We start from the raw sequence: 17,693 nt of genomic DNA on the forward strand, positions 1-17,693 counted from the left end.
GGGCAATCCAAATATAACTGTGAGGATCATTTAGTCCAGGGGTCGGCAACCTTTCAGAAGTGGTGTGCCGAGTCTTCATTTATTCACTCTAATTTAAGGTTTCGCGTGGCAGTAATACATTTTAACGTTTTTAGAAGGTCTCTTTGTAGAAGTCTATAATATATAACTAAACTATTGTTGTATGTAAAGTAAATAAGGTTTTTAAAATGTTTAAGAAGCTTCATTTAAAATTAAATTAAAATGCAGAGCCTCCCCAGACCGGTGGACAGGACCCGGGCAGTGTGAGTGCCACTGAAAATCAGCTTGCATGTCACCTTTGGCACGCGTGCCATAGGTTGCCTACCCCTGATTTAGTCTGTTGAATCTTTAGTACCGAAGATGATGCATTAGGAAAGAATCATGCTTGACATAGATCTCCTGGTGAGACTGCAACGCTGGCAAGTAAAACACACACCGTTTAACTTAACTGAGCAGCTTTAAACTAGAAGTAATTGATAGCCAATAAACAGGAAAACCCACTATGACATTTTTACAGTCACTTTTCAAGGCAAAATTGCATTTTTAAGGCCCTTATTCAGCAAGATATTTTAAACACATGCCTAACTTTAAGCACACAAGTACCACTATTAAGCTCAACAGGACGACTCGTCCGTAAAGTACCTTGCTCAATCAGGGTATACAGCCAGTGACTGACTTAATTTTAGAACTTACTGAATTATTCCTATTGAGGAATTTATTTATTCTTACATTTGGGGTGAGAGTGTCATTTGATTACATTATTCTCCCCCATTTGCCATAAGATTTACATATCACTAATCATATAATATCATTCCACAGTACAGCAGAAATACATAAAGGCTTCCAGCTTGTTTCTTACTGGAATTCTACCAAGTGCCCTCATGAAGTGTTTGAGCAATGCAGCACTAGGAATTGCTCAGACAGTGCGTGAGTGCACTTTATAGTTCCAGAAAGAGAGAGACAGTGGAGGAGCCCCTATAAATACACTACAAAATACTGAGCGGTGGCAGAGAAATATCATTTCTAAGTAAATTTATTTCTCTAAACAGGCAAGAAGAGGACGAAATATTTACTGCTGCAGTGAAATGTCTACAACGCTCAGATAAAAATTATTGCAGATTTTGTTTAAGTGAAGTAGGAGCAGCTTTAATTTTCCTGTAAAGATTCTACAGCCCAACCTCTTGAGCGGCAAATGGAGAAAGGGATAGAGAATCCTGCCACAGCTCAAGTGACACAGTGTTTTATAATTGTGTGCATTAATATGCATGGCCGCTTTTTGTTTCATCAATAAAAGGCAAAAGAACTTAAATAGCTGAAGGCAAAAATAGTTTCTGCCATATACACTCGGGTTTTAGATTCTCTGATAGCGCCACAATCTCTGCTTACTCTAAAAGACCATTCACTGGAGATACCTTTAAACAAAATTCTTTGAAAAAACAGTCATTTTGTCCTGACCAGACTTGTATGTATATTTCACGTGGACTGTATATGCCCGATTACACCTATAAAAGAGCTGCTCCAAAGCACACTGTCTTGTAAAGTCAGAGGGAGGCTCACTCAGCACCCTGCAGAATTGGACAATGTAAGAGAAGAGACCAGGAAAGATGACTGTCACAGTTCAGGACAACTGTCTCCTCCATGGCCCAGCAAGGGCACCCATTTTTCTGGCTCCCAGACATCATCTCTCCCCCTCCTGATCAGGGTTTTTCCAAGTACACAGTTCCCGACCTACACTGTATTATCCCCAGCAAGTCACCCTACCTAAACAGGCCAGTGTCTATGGTTTGCTCTCTCATGAGGGAGGCTATAAGCAGCATAATTATCCACAGTTACAAGGTACCAAACAGTGGTAAGAAAGCACATTTATTCTTTAGGTGAAAGCATTACAAAGAAAACATATTAAAAACAATAAAAGAACACATATGTTAATAAGCTTACCAGAGATCACCCCTCCACAACTCCAGCAGGAGCTCTAGTAGGAGTCAGTCTTTAAAATGCACCAACAGGGTTTTCTGTGATTACAAGCTCATAACAGCTTTAGCTCAGAACAACCAACCAGATGCATGGGTTAATCTTTCCTTTATACAGCCTGGACCTTTGATTTTCAGATTTCAGGAACAGGTAATCAGTAGACAATGGTCCCTTCCATAGGGCGCAGCTTCATAAAGGTGTGTTTTTGCATAAACCAGGGAGAGGGAGGCGGGGGGGAGGGGTGCCCATTTCACATTTATTGTCCCAAAAGACCATTCTCCTCTGCTGCATTGCTCAATATAGTCCTTTGATCATCCAGGCCCACAATAATACATATGCTCTGCAATTAATACAATGGACTCCAAAGATACTTAAACTAAATTCAATGAGGTTTTTCAAGGATATTGCAGGAAATTAAATTAATGGAGATATCCTATCTCCTAGAACTGGAAGGGACCTTGAAAGGTCATCATGTCCAGCCCCCTGCCTTCACTAGCAGGACCAAGTACTGATTTTGCCCCCAATCTCTAAGTGGCCCCCTCAAGGATTGAACTCACAACCCTGGGTTTAGCAGGCCAATGCTCAAACCACTGAGCTATCCCTCCCCTAATTGCCACCTCTGTCACAAGAATCTCCTGGCCTTTTTGGCATGAACAGCAACTATAAACAAAATCAGGAAAACAAGGAGTTTGATGGCTAGATCTTCAACTGGCATAAACCAGCACAGCTTCATTAAAGTTAATGGAGCTACACTGATTTTTACAGAGGATCAGGCTATCAAATTCCTTATTGACATATTGGCTTGTCTGACTGTATGTGTGAACAGCACCTAGCACATTATGGGGGCTACAGGACACACGCACAAAACTAATAATAGGAATAATCTTTTCAGTTGAAAACATTTTCAAGATTTGTGTAAGGAAAAATGCCTGAATGGTCTAGATGAGCAAATCCTGAGTTTAACTCTTTTACCTGGAGGTAGTATATGAAATAATGCTACTTTATTTTACTGTACATAAATAAAAGTATATATTTATATAAAAAAAGGTGTTGGTATCGGTCATGGTCACAGTGCAAGCTGCAATTTAGACCACTGTGTCCCCCTCTTGGTTTCCCTAACTTCACCACTCTCTGGGTGGAACCCTGCAGTTCAACCACTCCTGGGCTGGATTTCTTGGCTGCATCCCCCGTTTATCAAACATAATAATATGGCAGGCCCAACTGTGTTCAACACCCGTAAGCCATTTTCCTCCTGGAGCCTGTGACTAGCAATTGATTAAAGTGACTCAAACGGCAGTGACTCAAAAAACATTATTTATGCACCCGAAGGTACACAGCATTCAGACACAAGAGTTAAAACAATAAATGCCTACATTCATATTTCCTCTTACCTAAACCTTAATCTTTCCTTGCGAGCTTTGGTAAGTGCCACTCAGTCTAGTTAGCTCCACCTCTGGCAGCGAGAGACAGACTGCTGCTGCCACATGCCCTCAGAGAGACTCTGTAAGAGACTCACCTTCAGCCACTGCCCACTTAGCCCCCTTCATTTTTCAAGGGGTCTTCTTTACCTTTCTAGCAACCTTGGCAAACCAGCTGTGTAACTCCCTACTTGCTGCCTGGAAAATAGCATCTTCCCAGACTCTCTCTCTCTGATTTCTTTTCATGGACATCTCACCATAAGCTCAACATAGCTAAAACAGAGCTCCATCTTCCTCCCCAAACCCTCCCCACTACCACCTTTCTCAATCACTGTGGACAACACTGTCGTCCTGTCATATAGGCCCATAACCTGGGTGTCGACTCAGACCTCTCTCTAGGTCTTTACATCCAGGCTATGTCTAAGCCTTGCAAATCCTTTCTGCATAACTTCTCTAAGATACAGCCTTTCCTATCCGTCCACACAGCTAAAACTCGCATCCAGGCTCTCATCATCTCACATTTCAATTAATGACATCCCTTTTCTCTGGCCTTGACAAATGCAATCCTGTCCCACTCCATAACCGTTTACAATGCTGCTGCAAAGGTCATTTTCCTAGCCTGTCACTTTGACCATATTACCCCTCTCTTTGTATCTCTTTACTGGTTCCCTCTTCTCTATCACAGCAAAGAAACTGCTGTCTTCACATTCAAGACACACCATGGCCTATCCCCACCTTACCTATCATCTCTCATTCAGTACCAGTCGAGTCCTGTCTCTGATTAGCCCATGAGGCCAGACTCCAGTGCCCACTCGTTACATTTTAAACAAGCACCTTTGTGCTTTTCCCCCCTTTCTGCTTAGCAGGAGTTACCTGTAAATATTATCCTCCTTCAAATCCCTCCCGAAAACTCTCCTTTGCCATGAGGCCTACAAAACCTTAACAACGGTTAGGCTTTCATAGAATATCAAGGTTGGAAGGGACCTCAGGAGGTCATCTAGTCCAACCCCCTGCTCAAAGCAGGACTAATCTCCAGGCAGATTTTTGCCCCAGATCCCTAAATGGCCCCCTCAAGGATTGAACTCACAACCCTGGGTTTAGCAGGCCAATGCTCAAACCACGGAGCTAGCCCTCCTCCCCAGGCTGCTGGTGTGCCGAGACCGCTGCTTACCATACTGACCAATACTGTCTCATTGTTTCCTTGTACTCTCCCATTTGTCTGTATCCATCTGTTGTCTGTCGTTTATACTTCGAGTGTAATCTCTTTGGAGCAAGGAACATTTTTTTGTTCTGTGTTTGTACAGTACCTAGCACAATGAGACTGTGATCAATGAATGGAGCTCCTAGGTGCTACAATAATACAAATTAATAATAATAATAATATTTGGGAAAGCCTGGGCAAAGAGGACGACTTTACTCTTGGCTCCAAGTGTGGGAAAGGTAATGGTCATTCTTATTTCTTCCCGCAGAGAGTTCCGTCCTCTTGATCCGGTGCCTGAGAAAGTTCTGTCTCTCACAGTCCTGAACCTCCCTTGTTGGTTGACACAGTCATTGCTCCCATGGAATGCAGCTGTGGTGGGGGTCAATTCTAGTGGGAAGGATGGTGTCACAGGGACACATGGCCAATTCCACATAGGAATTGAATATTAGAAAGTCAGGACAGTGACCCTGAACTGGACACGCTCTGATTAACGTGGAGCCAATAAAGAAAGTGGCATACTGAGGTCAAGTGTTCTTAGGGGCTGTTGGTGAGCAGCCAGGTATTCTGAACAAGCTGGCATCTCATCAGGAAATGGGACTTCCTTCCTAAACAAAAGTAATTGCAGTAGTTCTGCCTCAGACATTAAAATGCATTCATCACTGTGGCCTGGTCTGCATTTGATAGGATTGGGCATGATCTGCTGGCCAATCTTGTACAGTAATGAGTGCTTACCTACTGCACAAGATGTGATGGGCATTACTTAGTTTATGCAATGCTTTGAAGGTGAAAAGAATTAGAAGGGCTTAGTATTATTTAGAAGCTGTTTTGCTGATATACCTGGTATTCTCCTCGCTTGATCTTATTCTTGCAGAGCATATTCACACAGAGATGGTTTTTACGTTTATTGAATAGGTCCATCTTCTTCTGCTTATTCCTCATTGAAGTCAGAATCCTCTGGGACATCACAATCAGCTCCACAACAACGACAGTCGTTTTTATTGCACAGACAGAAGATTGGGATTTCAGGTGGGGAATAAGCAGCAGAAGCAGATGAACTATACAAATAGGACTGAAGAGAGTACAGGCTAGTGTTTACATAAGGAGACTTTTTCCCATATCTTCCACTTACTTGTCATGTGACCTTGGGCAAGTAACTGAACCAGTGTTTTCAACAATGATAGAAAATTCAGGAATGACCCTATTTTCCATTATTTTTGGGTGGCTCCCATATTCCAGCATTGAAGCCACCAAGTCACAGATTCTGTGGAGAGAGCTTAGCAAGAGATCGTGGGGGAGAAAATTCCATCAACTGGTGCTCAGATGCCACGAATGAACGCTCTTCCCACATCCCCTCCTAAACAGCAATACAGACACACTCACTCTCTCTATGAAGAGCTGGTCTCTATAGCAAACAACCAGCCCTGAAGAAGTGTGCTATGTAGGAGGAATGACAGCCCATCAAACAAAGGGGCCATGAGACAAATGTGAGGAGAAAGAGGAACAGAAAATAAAGGAGACATAAGAAACAAGAAAAAAGGAATCAAAGGGAAAAAAATTAATGGCAATGAGAGAAGAACAAAATTCGACAGAAAAGAAAAATGAAGGAGGAAAACTTTTTTTTCTTAACCTGGTTATTAACTTTTAATTCCCTTTGTAGGTTGTGTAAAGTGGAGATGTTTTATGCACCATGAAGAAAGGGTGTTCCATATTGCATCACTCATTTAGCTGGGCAGCACATTGAGAGGTGTGCACTTCACCTCATTCTAAGCCTCAGCATACCCCTCTGTAAAATAAGGACAACCCTGGCTACTCAACTCACTGAGCTGTTGTGAGGCTTAATTCACCCTTCGTGCAGAACTTTCAGTGCTAAGGAAGTGCAAAATATTTTATTATGAAAATTTCCCTAGCAACAATACAAATAGAGAAATAAATGCTGAAAAGCTATGATGCATATAGGCAGAGGTTTCTCTGCAGATAACAGTTTCCACAAGGCCTTTTAGAAGAAGAGTTCTGGCTTTTCGGCTCTAACCCAGAAAAATAAATTTGCACTCTCTTGTGTGCCTGCCTTCCTCTATTAAATAAGGTAAGGAGATGTCTGGACCCAAAGGGAATTAGCTACAAGTCTCCCTCCTGGCCAGAGGTATGTGTATCAAAAAGACAATCAACACCAGGAGCAGCAAATAGAATGAAATATAATTAATTTGAGCAGAGAATGAAAAAAAATAGGTAAATGGATGACTGGTCAGGAAGAAACCTGCTAAACTATGTTAGTACTTGATATCTGAATGGAAGTTAGCAGACTGCACTCTATTCCTGGTTCTGCCACCAACTCTCTCTATGACCTTGGGCAAGTCATTTGACCTCTGTGTGCTTCAGTGTCCCTCATCTGTGAAATGGTGTCACGGGGTGCAGCCCTTATTGCCAAACTGGTGCCTCCTCCTGGTTGTACTGGGGATTTGCTCAAAGCTGACACCGACATTTGCGGTTTGCCCACCGTCACTCTGTCTCTGCTCCATCCTACGGCTCCTCTCTCAGCTCTCAGAACTGCAGCGTCCTCTTTGTGACTCATCTGTGTTTCCCCCTTCCGGGAGGAGAGAAATGTACTTGTCCAATAGTTCAGCCACCTCCCCACTGGGGGGGACCCAGGCCTGCCCACTACTCTGGGCCCCAACCAAGGGACCCTGTAAATAGCAGCTTTCTACTGCTCCTCAGTCAGTGCTGCTCTACTACCCTGGGCCACTTCCCCATAGCCCCAGCATCTTCTTCGCCCTCACCTCAGGGCACTCAGAGTTGCTCAGGCCCAGGAGCCAGCCACTAGTCTGTCCAAGGTGCTCTCAGCCACTACTCTGTAAGTTCTCTCAGCCCTCCAGGGACGCAGTTCATACTCCCTGGGCTCCCAGCAGCAACGGCCCTACCCTGCCCTGCAGCTCCCTTTTATCTGAGCCTACCAGGCCCTGATTGGTTGCTCCCTGCAACTCTGCCCTGATTGGCTATGCTTCCTGCAGCCTCTCTGCCCTGCTCACAGGACTCACCTCCATTGCTCCTTTTGGGGCACGGCCTGGTTAACTCCTTTTATGCCTGTGTGAGGTAAGCACCCCATCACACATGGGGATAATGATATTTACCGGCCTTTACAAATGCACTTAGAGATCTATAAATGAAACATGCAGGTATTCATACTCACCACTAGAGCTCCCGGGAGTGCTGAACTGGGAGGCGTCAAGGAACTTCCAATGTGTAGGCAAGTTGGTCACGTCAATAAGAGGTACGGGAGAGGCATCCTTCACAAGTGAACTGGGCAGGGGGAAAAAAACAAACCAACAGCTTCAAATACATTAACATACTATTGTTATTTATTACTGTAGCACCGAGGGACCCCCAATCATAGACCATGATCGTACTGTGCTAGGCACTATAAAAACATTAACGCAGACAATGCCAGCCCTGAGAAGCTTACAATCTAAGTCTAAGACAGGAGACAACAGCTGGATACAAACAGAAAGGGAGAGTGCAAGGAAACAATGAGACAGAAGAGACACTACTATTGCAAGCCCATTTAAAAAGACAAGCATAGGAGGAAACCAGGGCCCTGATCCCACAACTAGATCCACAAAGACGGCAAAGTCTCACTGATTTAATATGTATCCGTACCTGCCTGTGTAGTGAAATTAACAACAACATTCAATTATTTATATGGCAGTAGTATTCCGAGCCCTCAATCGGGATCGGGCCTGACTTTGCTAGGCGCTGTTCTATCATCAGATGACCGACTGCCCCTGCCCCAAACAGCTTACGGTATAAACAGGGATGAGGTACGACAGGAGGGTGTGTGTTAAATGTAAGAAAGGAGAGCAGGAAAGAGATAAGTGTCCCTGCAGCAGGAACACAGGATTGTTGTTTATCACCAAGTGTATATATGAGGGCAGCACTCTTTGTGTTTGTTTTTAATTAAGGGGGTGAGTGAGCAAGAGACTATGATGACTCATTAACAAGCCTCCTGCTTAGAAATTTCAACTTCAATCAACTTTCTATTTAATAATTTGTTTAATGTAACTGACTGCGCCCCCTCTATTTTGATTAACCCTTCTTACTCTTCCTGGCTTCACTACACTATTATTTTTTCTTCCCAAAAATCAATCATAATGCATCTTTTCTCTCTGTTGTTTCCATTGTATTCCCTCTTACCTCCCTATTAGCTTCCCGACGCTCTATTTTCTCACTCTCTCACTTCTGAAGAATACCCTCCCCCGCCGACTCCTCAATACTTTACTTCTCTTTTCTAGCTTTTCCCATCCATCTCTTCTCACCCACCCTCCTCATACACAGGGATTGAATTAGAAATACTGATCAGACAAATAACAGCCAGAGGACTAAAGCTAATGAGGTGTCTCAATGATCAGAAGCAACACCCAGGTGAGAAGCTACCCCCTGTTACCTCACTCAAGTTGCTGTCCATAGACTCTGCTAAGAACCTCAAATTTCATGACCTCTGGCTAGAAGCTGTATGATTAGTTCAAAGCTTTCTATCCCCCCCAGGCTGCTGGAAGAGAGGAGGAAAGCATGCTCTCTCTCGCTGTTCTTCCTCTTACCCCCCCCACCAGAGCCTCCTGAACACTGCATAAGGATGGGGAACATCTACTACTCTACCCCTCCACAACCTCTATTTTTGTGTTCTCCTCCCTACTGAACAACTCTAGCTGCCTGCCTCTGTTGCTACTTTAGCATTCCTAAACATGTAGCAGAGTGAAACTACCCTATTGCCAATGTCATTGCTACCCACAGGGTTACAAATAGCAGCAGTGAAAACTGACAACACTCTGGCCTGTCCTCACTGGGTTGCAGCTTGGGAATGTCTGAGTAGCAGCAGTGGAGCAGTCTATCTGCAGGCTCAAGGAGGCAGCACAGACTCAAAGTCAGAAGGGACCATCATCAGAATGTTTTATTCTCAACCACTGGAGCTAGAAATATTTCCCCACCACCACCACCACCACCAATGAAAGGTTAGATTTTGCAGAAGATGATAGCACTCTCTCTGGAAAGTCTTCTACTCACCAAGGGAGAAAGTGGTTCCTCCACCCACCCCCAAGTCCTGAGTTAACACTACCTGAAACCAACCTTATTTTCCCTTTCTCCTTGTTCCGTTGTCCCACACGGTTAGTAGATTTGATGTACAGATGACGGTGCAATTCATCTATTAGGACTAAGTGCATGTTCATCTTCTTACTGTGAAGCTCTAGCCTCAGATCACTCAGTCCCTCCACCTGAAGAAGAGGACCCTCTAAAGAGTCCACTGCTGATACCTGAAAAGAAAATTAAATAAATATGACAATTTAATCATCATGTTACTAAATTTTATTAAATACTAAATGAGGACGCCACTCTCCTAATCCTAAATCTTCCTCAATATCCTCAACACCCATTTCTCCTTTGGTCAAAGAGAAACTATCTTTGTTCTTTCTGGTACATATCAACACCACAGTGAATGCTATCCAGAAAGTTGTTTAAAGCAGACACAAATTCAAAATAAGAGAAATATATTTTTAATTTAGTTCCTAAGAAAACAAGACGACTTGTAAAACTGACAGATACAAACAAAATCACTGTCATGAGCACCTTCAAACTTCTCATCAGATGTTTGTGTGAAAGAGAATCTATTCTGAACATTGTTAAACAAAACCAGAGCACGGTGCTTCTTGAAATATGTTTCGCAAGTAATAAGGCTTTGAAAGTTCTGTGCTGGAAAAGTTGGTCTTAAGTCTGCTTCCTCCTCTCCCAATAGTAACTCCAGCGAAACTGACAGTCTCACATCCATTACACAATTAAACCTCCCAAAACTTCAAAGAGTAGTCACACCATTCCCATTTTACAGATAGAGGAAACAGACATGAAGATTTCAGTTCACTTACGCAAGGTAATGACTCAGTAGCACAGCAGAAAATGGAACCCAGAAGTCTGAATCTCACAGTCTCCTATTCTAACTGTTAAACCAATCAAGTCTGATTTACATGGGAATCACAGGCAGTGTCTGGTGAGAACTGGGGAAAGTACTCTAAGCTATCAAGATCTTCTAAGAGGTTAATCTTTTTGGTTTAATTAATATACAATTTCAGCATGAAAAAATGTTTTCCCTAATTTTGAGACTTTAATACAGTGACAGGCAGTGGCTTGAGTTGGCATAATGTAAGTAGGCTCTGGGCAAGCCTCTCCCACAAAACTCTGCCAATGCATTTCAAGAGTGACCAGCTAACATCTGCTGTGCACTAGAACGAGATCCCTAGCTAATTTTCAGTTGTGCCCTAAAAATGAATTTGACCACAAATCTCTCGGAATGACAAATTAGTAGATTAAAGAGACAATGTCAATTTACATTTGGCCCAGCATTTACATTTTGTAAAGCCAAGCTTTTATAAAATCTATGATCAATAGAAACATTTCTGCAGTTGTTTTGAATTCAGAGATACACCATAGCCTTTGTAATGTTTGAAATCTAAACACCACAGCACTAAAAACCTGAAAGTGACTATCAACAAAAGTGAAACTTATTCCATAGATTTTCATCATCCAAGCTGAAAGACATGCAAATATAAAACAGCATAAATGGAAGTGGATTGAATTTTTTAAATCTCTCTCTTTTAATAATCTAAGATGCTGTTACTAAAATAAGTGAAGACATTTGCTTACAACATAGAATTTAAATTAACAGTGTACCTGTCAGCTAGATATTAAAAATGAAAAGCAAGGAGATTTAGTAAGCAGGCAGCCAAGCTAAGGTCTGATCCCTTAATAAATATTAACAAATACAGACAGCACATGGGCCAACTATGTCCTGCTTTACTTACCCCAAAATCCAGAATTACCCTGAAGCAGCCTTCAGCCATTAAGGTCTTTTATATTAATAGAGAAATTTATAAGAAACTGGACTTCTCTGCTTCTGCAAGAAGTCCATACCTGTGAAATTTGCTCCCTCTCGTGGATGAGAGCGGAGGCCTGATGGCCTTTGGGGCACAGCGTAAGGCATATCTCCTTAGCCAGATAGTTTTCCAATTCTTGGTTTCTACAGCCCGAGGTCAGAGGACTTTATCAGTGCATGGTTGTAGTTTGTAATGTTCTATTCTGCCTGACCTGTTTAGTAGAACTTATGTCTGTATTGCTGTTGAACTCTATATAGCGCCCAGGTACTATGACAATGCATGCAGCATAAAAAAAAATGCGTCTGACGAAGTGCGTATTCACCCACGAAAGCTTATGCTCCAATACTTCTGTTAGTCTATAAGGTGCCACAGGACTCTTTGTCACTTTTTATCAAAAAAATGAAATACTGAATTTCTATTCTTAAGGGAAAGAATCAGCTAAGTCTTTGTTAAATACCCTAGACTCCTCCACTTTTATCAACCGCCATCATCCCTTGGTCAGGAGGGACTGGATGGGACTCCCTCTTCTGCTGATCTGTGCTAGGGAAGGGCCTGCAGCCTTGTAGGTAGAAGGCGTTGTGGACAAGAGGGAGACCATTACCCACCCTCCCTTGATAGAAGGGAGGGTGGGTAATGGTGTGCGTTGACTGTGTCTGCTGAAAGACCTTGAGCCTTTGGAGGTGCTGAGTCCTTAACATCCCAGGACTTCAATGAAAGCTGGGGGTATTAGGTACCGCCCAGCAAACATTCAGCATTTCACCGGATCAGGAACAAATTCAGGCGGACCTAAATCAACAAACAGAGCTGGTAAAAGGATTGTGACATGGGAAGGGAGTGGGATGCAGTGAGGAAAAAAGAAGTAGGCATTTTGAAAGCTGACACACTACTTTTCACTCGCATCACTGGGCTCTTCTCTTCTTTTTCTTCTCGCGCTTCCAAAAAAAAAAAATGGCCATGCACAAAACTAAACTATTATATCAACATAAAACTCTCAAGCAAAGCTTTAAGAAAACAAATAGAATAGTCAATCATTTAGTGTATTAATAAAAAAAAAAGTCCATATACATTTACTTTTCTTCTTTGGCGAAAAATACAGCAATTTTTTTTTTTGGGAAATGGCGTTTGTGACACTTCATATTTGCAGTTAGACATGCTGGAGAGTTATGCCCTTGATAACGCCACTTTCACAGTGATTGAATTCTAGAGGTAAACAACACAGCCAAGGTGCAATGTTATCCAGGCTCTGAGCCTTTTAACTAGCCACTGCCACACTTCAGTAAACCCCTATTTATTGTTGATTGCCAAGACACAAGAGGCTAAAGGGGAAAGCTTTTATTTAAAGAACAGTTTTGGTGAGAAAAAGGAAATATGGGTCTGATTCAGCTCCACTGATCCCAATGTAAAGATTTCTATTTACTTCACTGGGAGCTGGAATAAACCCTATGTAAAAAACAGCATCTTCTAAAGCCTATCTTCTCCTTGTGTGGCTGCAAAGTCAAATCCCCTTTCTTTACTCACATAAAGCAGCATTTATCCCTGTGAGTACTGCAAAGCCAATGAAGTTACAGAAGAGCAAGCTGGATTCTATTCTAGTTTGCCCATCAAACACCGTTAGAACACTGGACTGGGAGTGGGTAAGAAACTAGACCAATGCAAAATCAATACAGAACACATTAAACCAGGGGTCGGCAACCTTTCAGAAGTGGTGTGCCGAGTCTTCATTTATTCACTGTAATTTAAGGTTTCGCGTGCCAGTCATACATTTTAACGTTTTTAGAAGGTCTCTTTCTATAAGTCTATAATATATAACTAAACTATTGTTGTATGTAAAGTAAATAAAGTTTTTTAAATGTTTAAGAAGCTTCATTTAAAATTAAATTAAAATGCAGAGCCCCCGGGACCGGTGGCCAGGACCCGGGCAGTGTGAGTGCCACTGAAAATCAGCTCGCGTGCCGCCTTTGGCACGCGTGCCATTGGTTGCCTACCCCTGTATTAAACTGATTAAAAAGTGGCTAACTAATAGTTCTCAAAATATAATTATAAACGGGGTATCATAATCAAGCAGATTTTTTTTCCCCTAGTGGGGACCCTCCGCTATTGGTTTTTGGCCCTATGCTATTTAATAATCTTACCAATGTCCTGGAAGAAAACAAAATCATTATTAATAAAGTTTGCAGAGGACACAAAGATTGGGGGAGTGGTAAATAATGAAGCGGTCAGGTCCCTGATACCAGGCAATCCAGGCATTCTGGTGATCTGGGCACACATAAAGGTATTTTAATATGGCCAAATGTGAAGTCATACATGTAGGAACAAAGAATGTAGGCCACACTGACAGAATGGGGGACTATCATGGGAAGCAGTAACTCTGAAAAAGACAGGGGGGGGCGTGATGGATAATAAGCTGAAATTGAGCTCCCAGGACAATCCTGTGATAATGTAATCCTTGGATGTGTAAACAGGGAATGTTGAGTAGTAGAGAGGTTCTATTACCTCTGTATTTGGCATTGGTCCAACTGCTACTGAACTACAGTGTCCAGTTCTGGTGTCCATAACTCAAGAAGGACATTGATATGTTGGAGAGATTCAGAGAAGGGCCATGAGAATAATTAAAGAATTGGAAAACATGTCTTTATAGTGAGAGACTCAAGGGTCTCAATCTATTTAGCTTCATAAAGAGAAGGTTATGGGGTGACTTGCTCAACCTACACATACCTGAGTGGGGAACAAATATGTGATAATAGAGGGCTCTCCACTCTAGCAAACAAAGGTATAACAAGATCCAGACTAGAAATAAGGTGCAATTTTTTTTTAAAACAGTGAGGGTAAATACCCATTGGAACAAGTTACCAAGGGTTGTGGGGGATACTCTATCACTGGACATTTTAAAATCAAGATTGGATGTTTTCCTAAAAGATATGCTCTACTTCAAACACAAGTTAATACAGAGAAGTCCTATGGCCTGTGTTATGCAGGAGGTCAGATTAGATCATCACAATGGTCCCTTCTGGCATTATAACCTGTGAATCTATGAGAATACTAGAGTTTTATTCCCTGCTGTGCCACTGACTCATTGAGTGACCTTGGGCATGACACTTACACTACTTTTATTTTATATTATACACTCACAGAATGGTTACAATACTTACCTATCTCACAGGGGTTAAATGGAAAGTGGGGGCCTCAACTTTCTATGTTTCAGCCTTTGTCTAAAGAAAATTATCTTTTTAATATATAACCAAAACAACTTTCCTAATAAAAATGTATTTCAAGTTCTTGCAGATTAGGGCCAATCTCATGATCTTTAATCTCAGAATCATGATTAGATCTGAATATATTCTTCCATGTAAATTAGAAATTTGTTGCTGTGGTGGGGTCCTTAAAGCTACTTACTACACCTCTCCACTGGTTGATGACTGGTGCGATCTTCCAGCAAGGGAGCACAGTGGATCTTGCCACAGGAATCAATGGAGTCCAACACATCTATCCTGGTGCCAACCCAGTTGAACTTTCTGGATCTTCAAATTATATTTTTTTAATATAAAAACTCCTGATGCTGCTGCTCTCTGTTGACAGCAAAGAGAAAAAACCCAAACCAAAGAGTTGCCTGTGCTTCTGGTTCCATTCTTTAGAAGAAGACTAACCATTTTGCAAGGCAGCCTCCTCTCCATTAATAATCTGTGACCTATATTTCAAAATTAGGGATTTTAAAAATCTACCTATTTTAGAAATTAGGGGGAGCCATTTTGCTAACAGATATCAGCAATACACACCCATGTATCCGAAACCCTACTATCCAAACCTCTGCATTATCTGAATCCCTTTCTTGTCCCCCACGGATCTCACGCTGGGGAACCAGGAAGGGATTCATATAACGCAGAGGTTCAGATAATAAACCAAAGATCCTTGGCCAGGACTGCAAGGAGAAGGAGGAGAAGCCTCTGGCCATGGGGGAGGCCACCCTGCTGCTGAATGTGCAGGGAGCCTGCTCCAGCTCTGCTGCCACTGGCATGAGTGAGCAGGATCAGAAAGCGGAGCTGCAAAGGTTTCCATGCACTGTCACAGGGCCGATGACACCAGATCCCTGCAAGCACAAGGTGCAAGGGAAGGCTGCAGTCCTGGTCTGGCAGATCAGAGTCCTGGCCAGGGGGTCTCTGCTCTGCACTCAATGCCTGCATGGATTGGGTGTCACCAGCACTATGGCAATACAAGGAGCCCTCCGCAGCCCCGCTGTCACGGGAGAGAGTGTGCAGGGCACAGCACAGGGACTGCGAGGAGGAGGAGCCGCCGCCCCTGGCCACAGGGGAGGCCACTCCGCTGCTGAATGGCTCCTGCCCTTTCAATTATCAAAATTCCCAATTAGCCAAATAAAATTCATGTCCCCCATGCTATTCAGATAATCTGTAGCATACTGTATTTGTGATGCTGGCATTGTGCTAGCCTGAAACAAGTATTAATATTTATTTGCATTGCAGTAGCATCTCGGAGACCTAGAGACAAACCAGGACCCCGCTTGTGCTATGTGCTGTACAAACACAGAACATAGAGACTATCTTTCAGAATTAGCCGACACACAGATGAACACGATTTGCTGGAAAAGAGTCAACACGGCTTTTGTAAAGGGAAATCAGCCTCACCAATCTCTTAGAATTCCTTGAGGGGGGGGGATCAACAAACATGTGGACAAGTGTGATCCAGTGGATATAGTGTATCTGGACTTTCAGAAAGCCTTTGACAAGATCCCTCACCAAAGGCTCTTAAGCAAACTAAGAAGTCATGGGATAAGAATGATGGTTCTCTCATGGATCAGTAGCTGGTTAAAAGATGGGAAACAGAGTAGGAATAGATTATCAGTTTTCAGAATGGAGAGAGGCAAGTAGTGCGGTTCCCCAAGGATCTGTAGTAGGACCAGATGATTCATAAATGATCTGGAAAAAGGGGTAAACAGCGAGGGGACAAAATTTGAAGATGATATAAAATTACTCAAGATAGTAAAGTCCAAAGCAGACTGTGAAGAGTTACAAAGGGATCTCACAAAACTGGGTGACTGGGCAACAAAATGGCAGATTTTGATAAATGTAAAGTAATGCACATTAGAAAACATAATCCCAACTATACATACAAAATGATGCAATCTGAATTAGCTATTACCACTCCAGAAAGAGATCTTGGAGTCATTGTGGATAGTTCTCTCAAAACATCAGCTCAATGTACAGGAAAGGGATAGATAATAAGACAGAAAATACCATAATGCCACTATATAAATCCATGGTACACCCACACCTTGAATACTTTGTGCAGTTCTGGTCATGTCTTCTCAAAAAAGACAGATTAGAATTGGAAAAAGTACAGAGAAGAGCAACAAAAATGGTTAATGGTATAGAACAGCTTCCATATAAGGAGAGATTAAAAAGAATGGGACTTTTCAGCCTGGAAAAGAGAAGACTAAGGCAGGATATGATAGAGACCTATAAAATCACGAACTGTGTGGAGAAAGTGAATAAGGAAGTCTTATTTACCTCTTCACATAACACAAGAACTAGGGGTCACCTGATGAAATTAATAGGCAGCAGGTTTAAAAGAAACAAAAGGAAGTACTTCTTCATGCAATGCACAACCAACCGGTAGAACTCTTTGCCATGTAAGGTTGTGAAAGCCAAAAGTATATTTGGGTTAAAAAAGAATTGGCTAATAGCCATTGGTGGACTTGTCCTCCATGAAATTATCCAAGATGGTCAGGGATGCAACACCATGCTCTGGGTGTCCCTAAACCTTTCACTGCCAGAAGTTGGGACTGGACAATAGGAGCTGGATCACTCAATGATTGCCTGTTCTGTTCCTTCCCTCTGAAGCACCTGGAATTAGTCACTGTCAAAAGACAGGATACTGGCCTAGATGGACCATTGGTCTGAGCCAGTATGGCCACTGTTATGCTCTTATCTCTGCCCCCAAAGTATTTACAATCTAAATAGCACTTCAATTTTTGTTCTAAAGTTTCCAGTGTTAAATGTGTGAGAGTTTGGGATTTTTTTTTTTAATTCAGGAGCAGTAGTGTATTACAGACTTCTTTCAGAGGAAACATAAAACTGATGTCTTGGCCAGAAACAGTCTTTAAGGAAAATGGGGGCAGAGGGGAAGCGTTATTCCTCGCAAGTTCAGTGATCAAGTTCAAAC

At 42.4% G+C, this 17,693-nt stretch overlaps 1 protein-coding gene across 2 annotated transcripts in view; it reads right to left on the reverse strand.

Annotated features, from left to right (window-relative positions):
- EXOC4 (exocyst complex component 4) overlaps positions 1–17,693 on the reverse strand; it is a 611,454-nt gene that overhangs the window by 543,916 nt on the left and 49,845 nt on the right. For both annotated transcript variants that reach the window (XM_026648604.1, XM_026648605.1), the window contains 2 exons: positions 9,724–9,908; positions 7,793–7,902 (listed from right to left, as the gene is read on the reverse strand). In XM_026648604.1, the coding sequence (XP_026504389.1) occupies positions 7,793–7,902; positions 9,724–9,908 (295 nt within the window). The remainder of the gene's footprint in view (positions 1–7,792; positions 7,903–9,723; positions 9,909–17,693) is intronic.

The sequence above is a fragment of the Terrapene carolina genome, unplaced genomic scaffold (assembly GCF_002925995.2).
Source record: "Terrapene carolina triunguis isolate 2854851 unplaced genomic scaffold, T_m_triunguis-2.0 Scaffold68, whole genome shotgun sequence".
In the NCBI taxonomy this organism is placed as follows: Eukaryota; Metazoa; Chordata; order Testudines; family Emydidae; genus Terrapene; species Terrapene triunguis.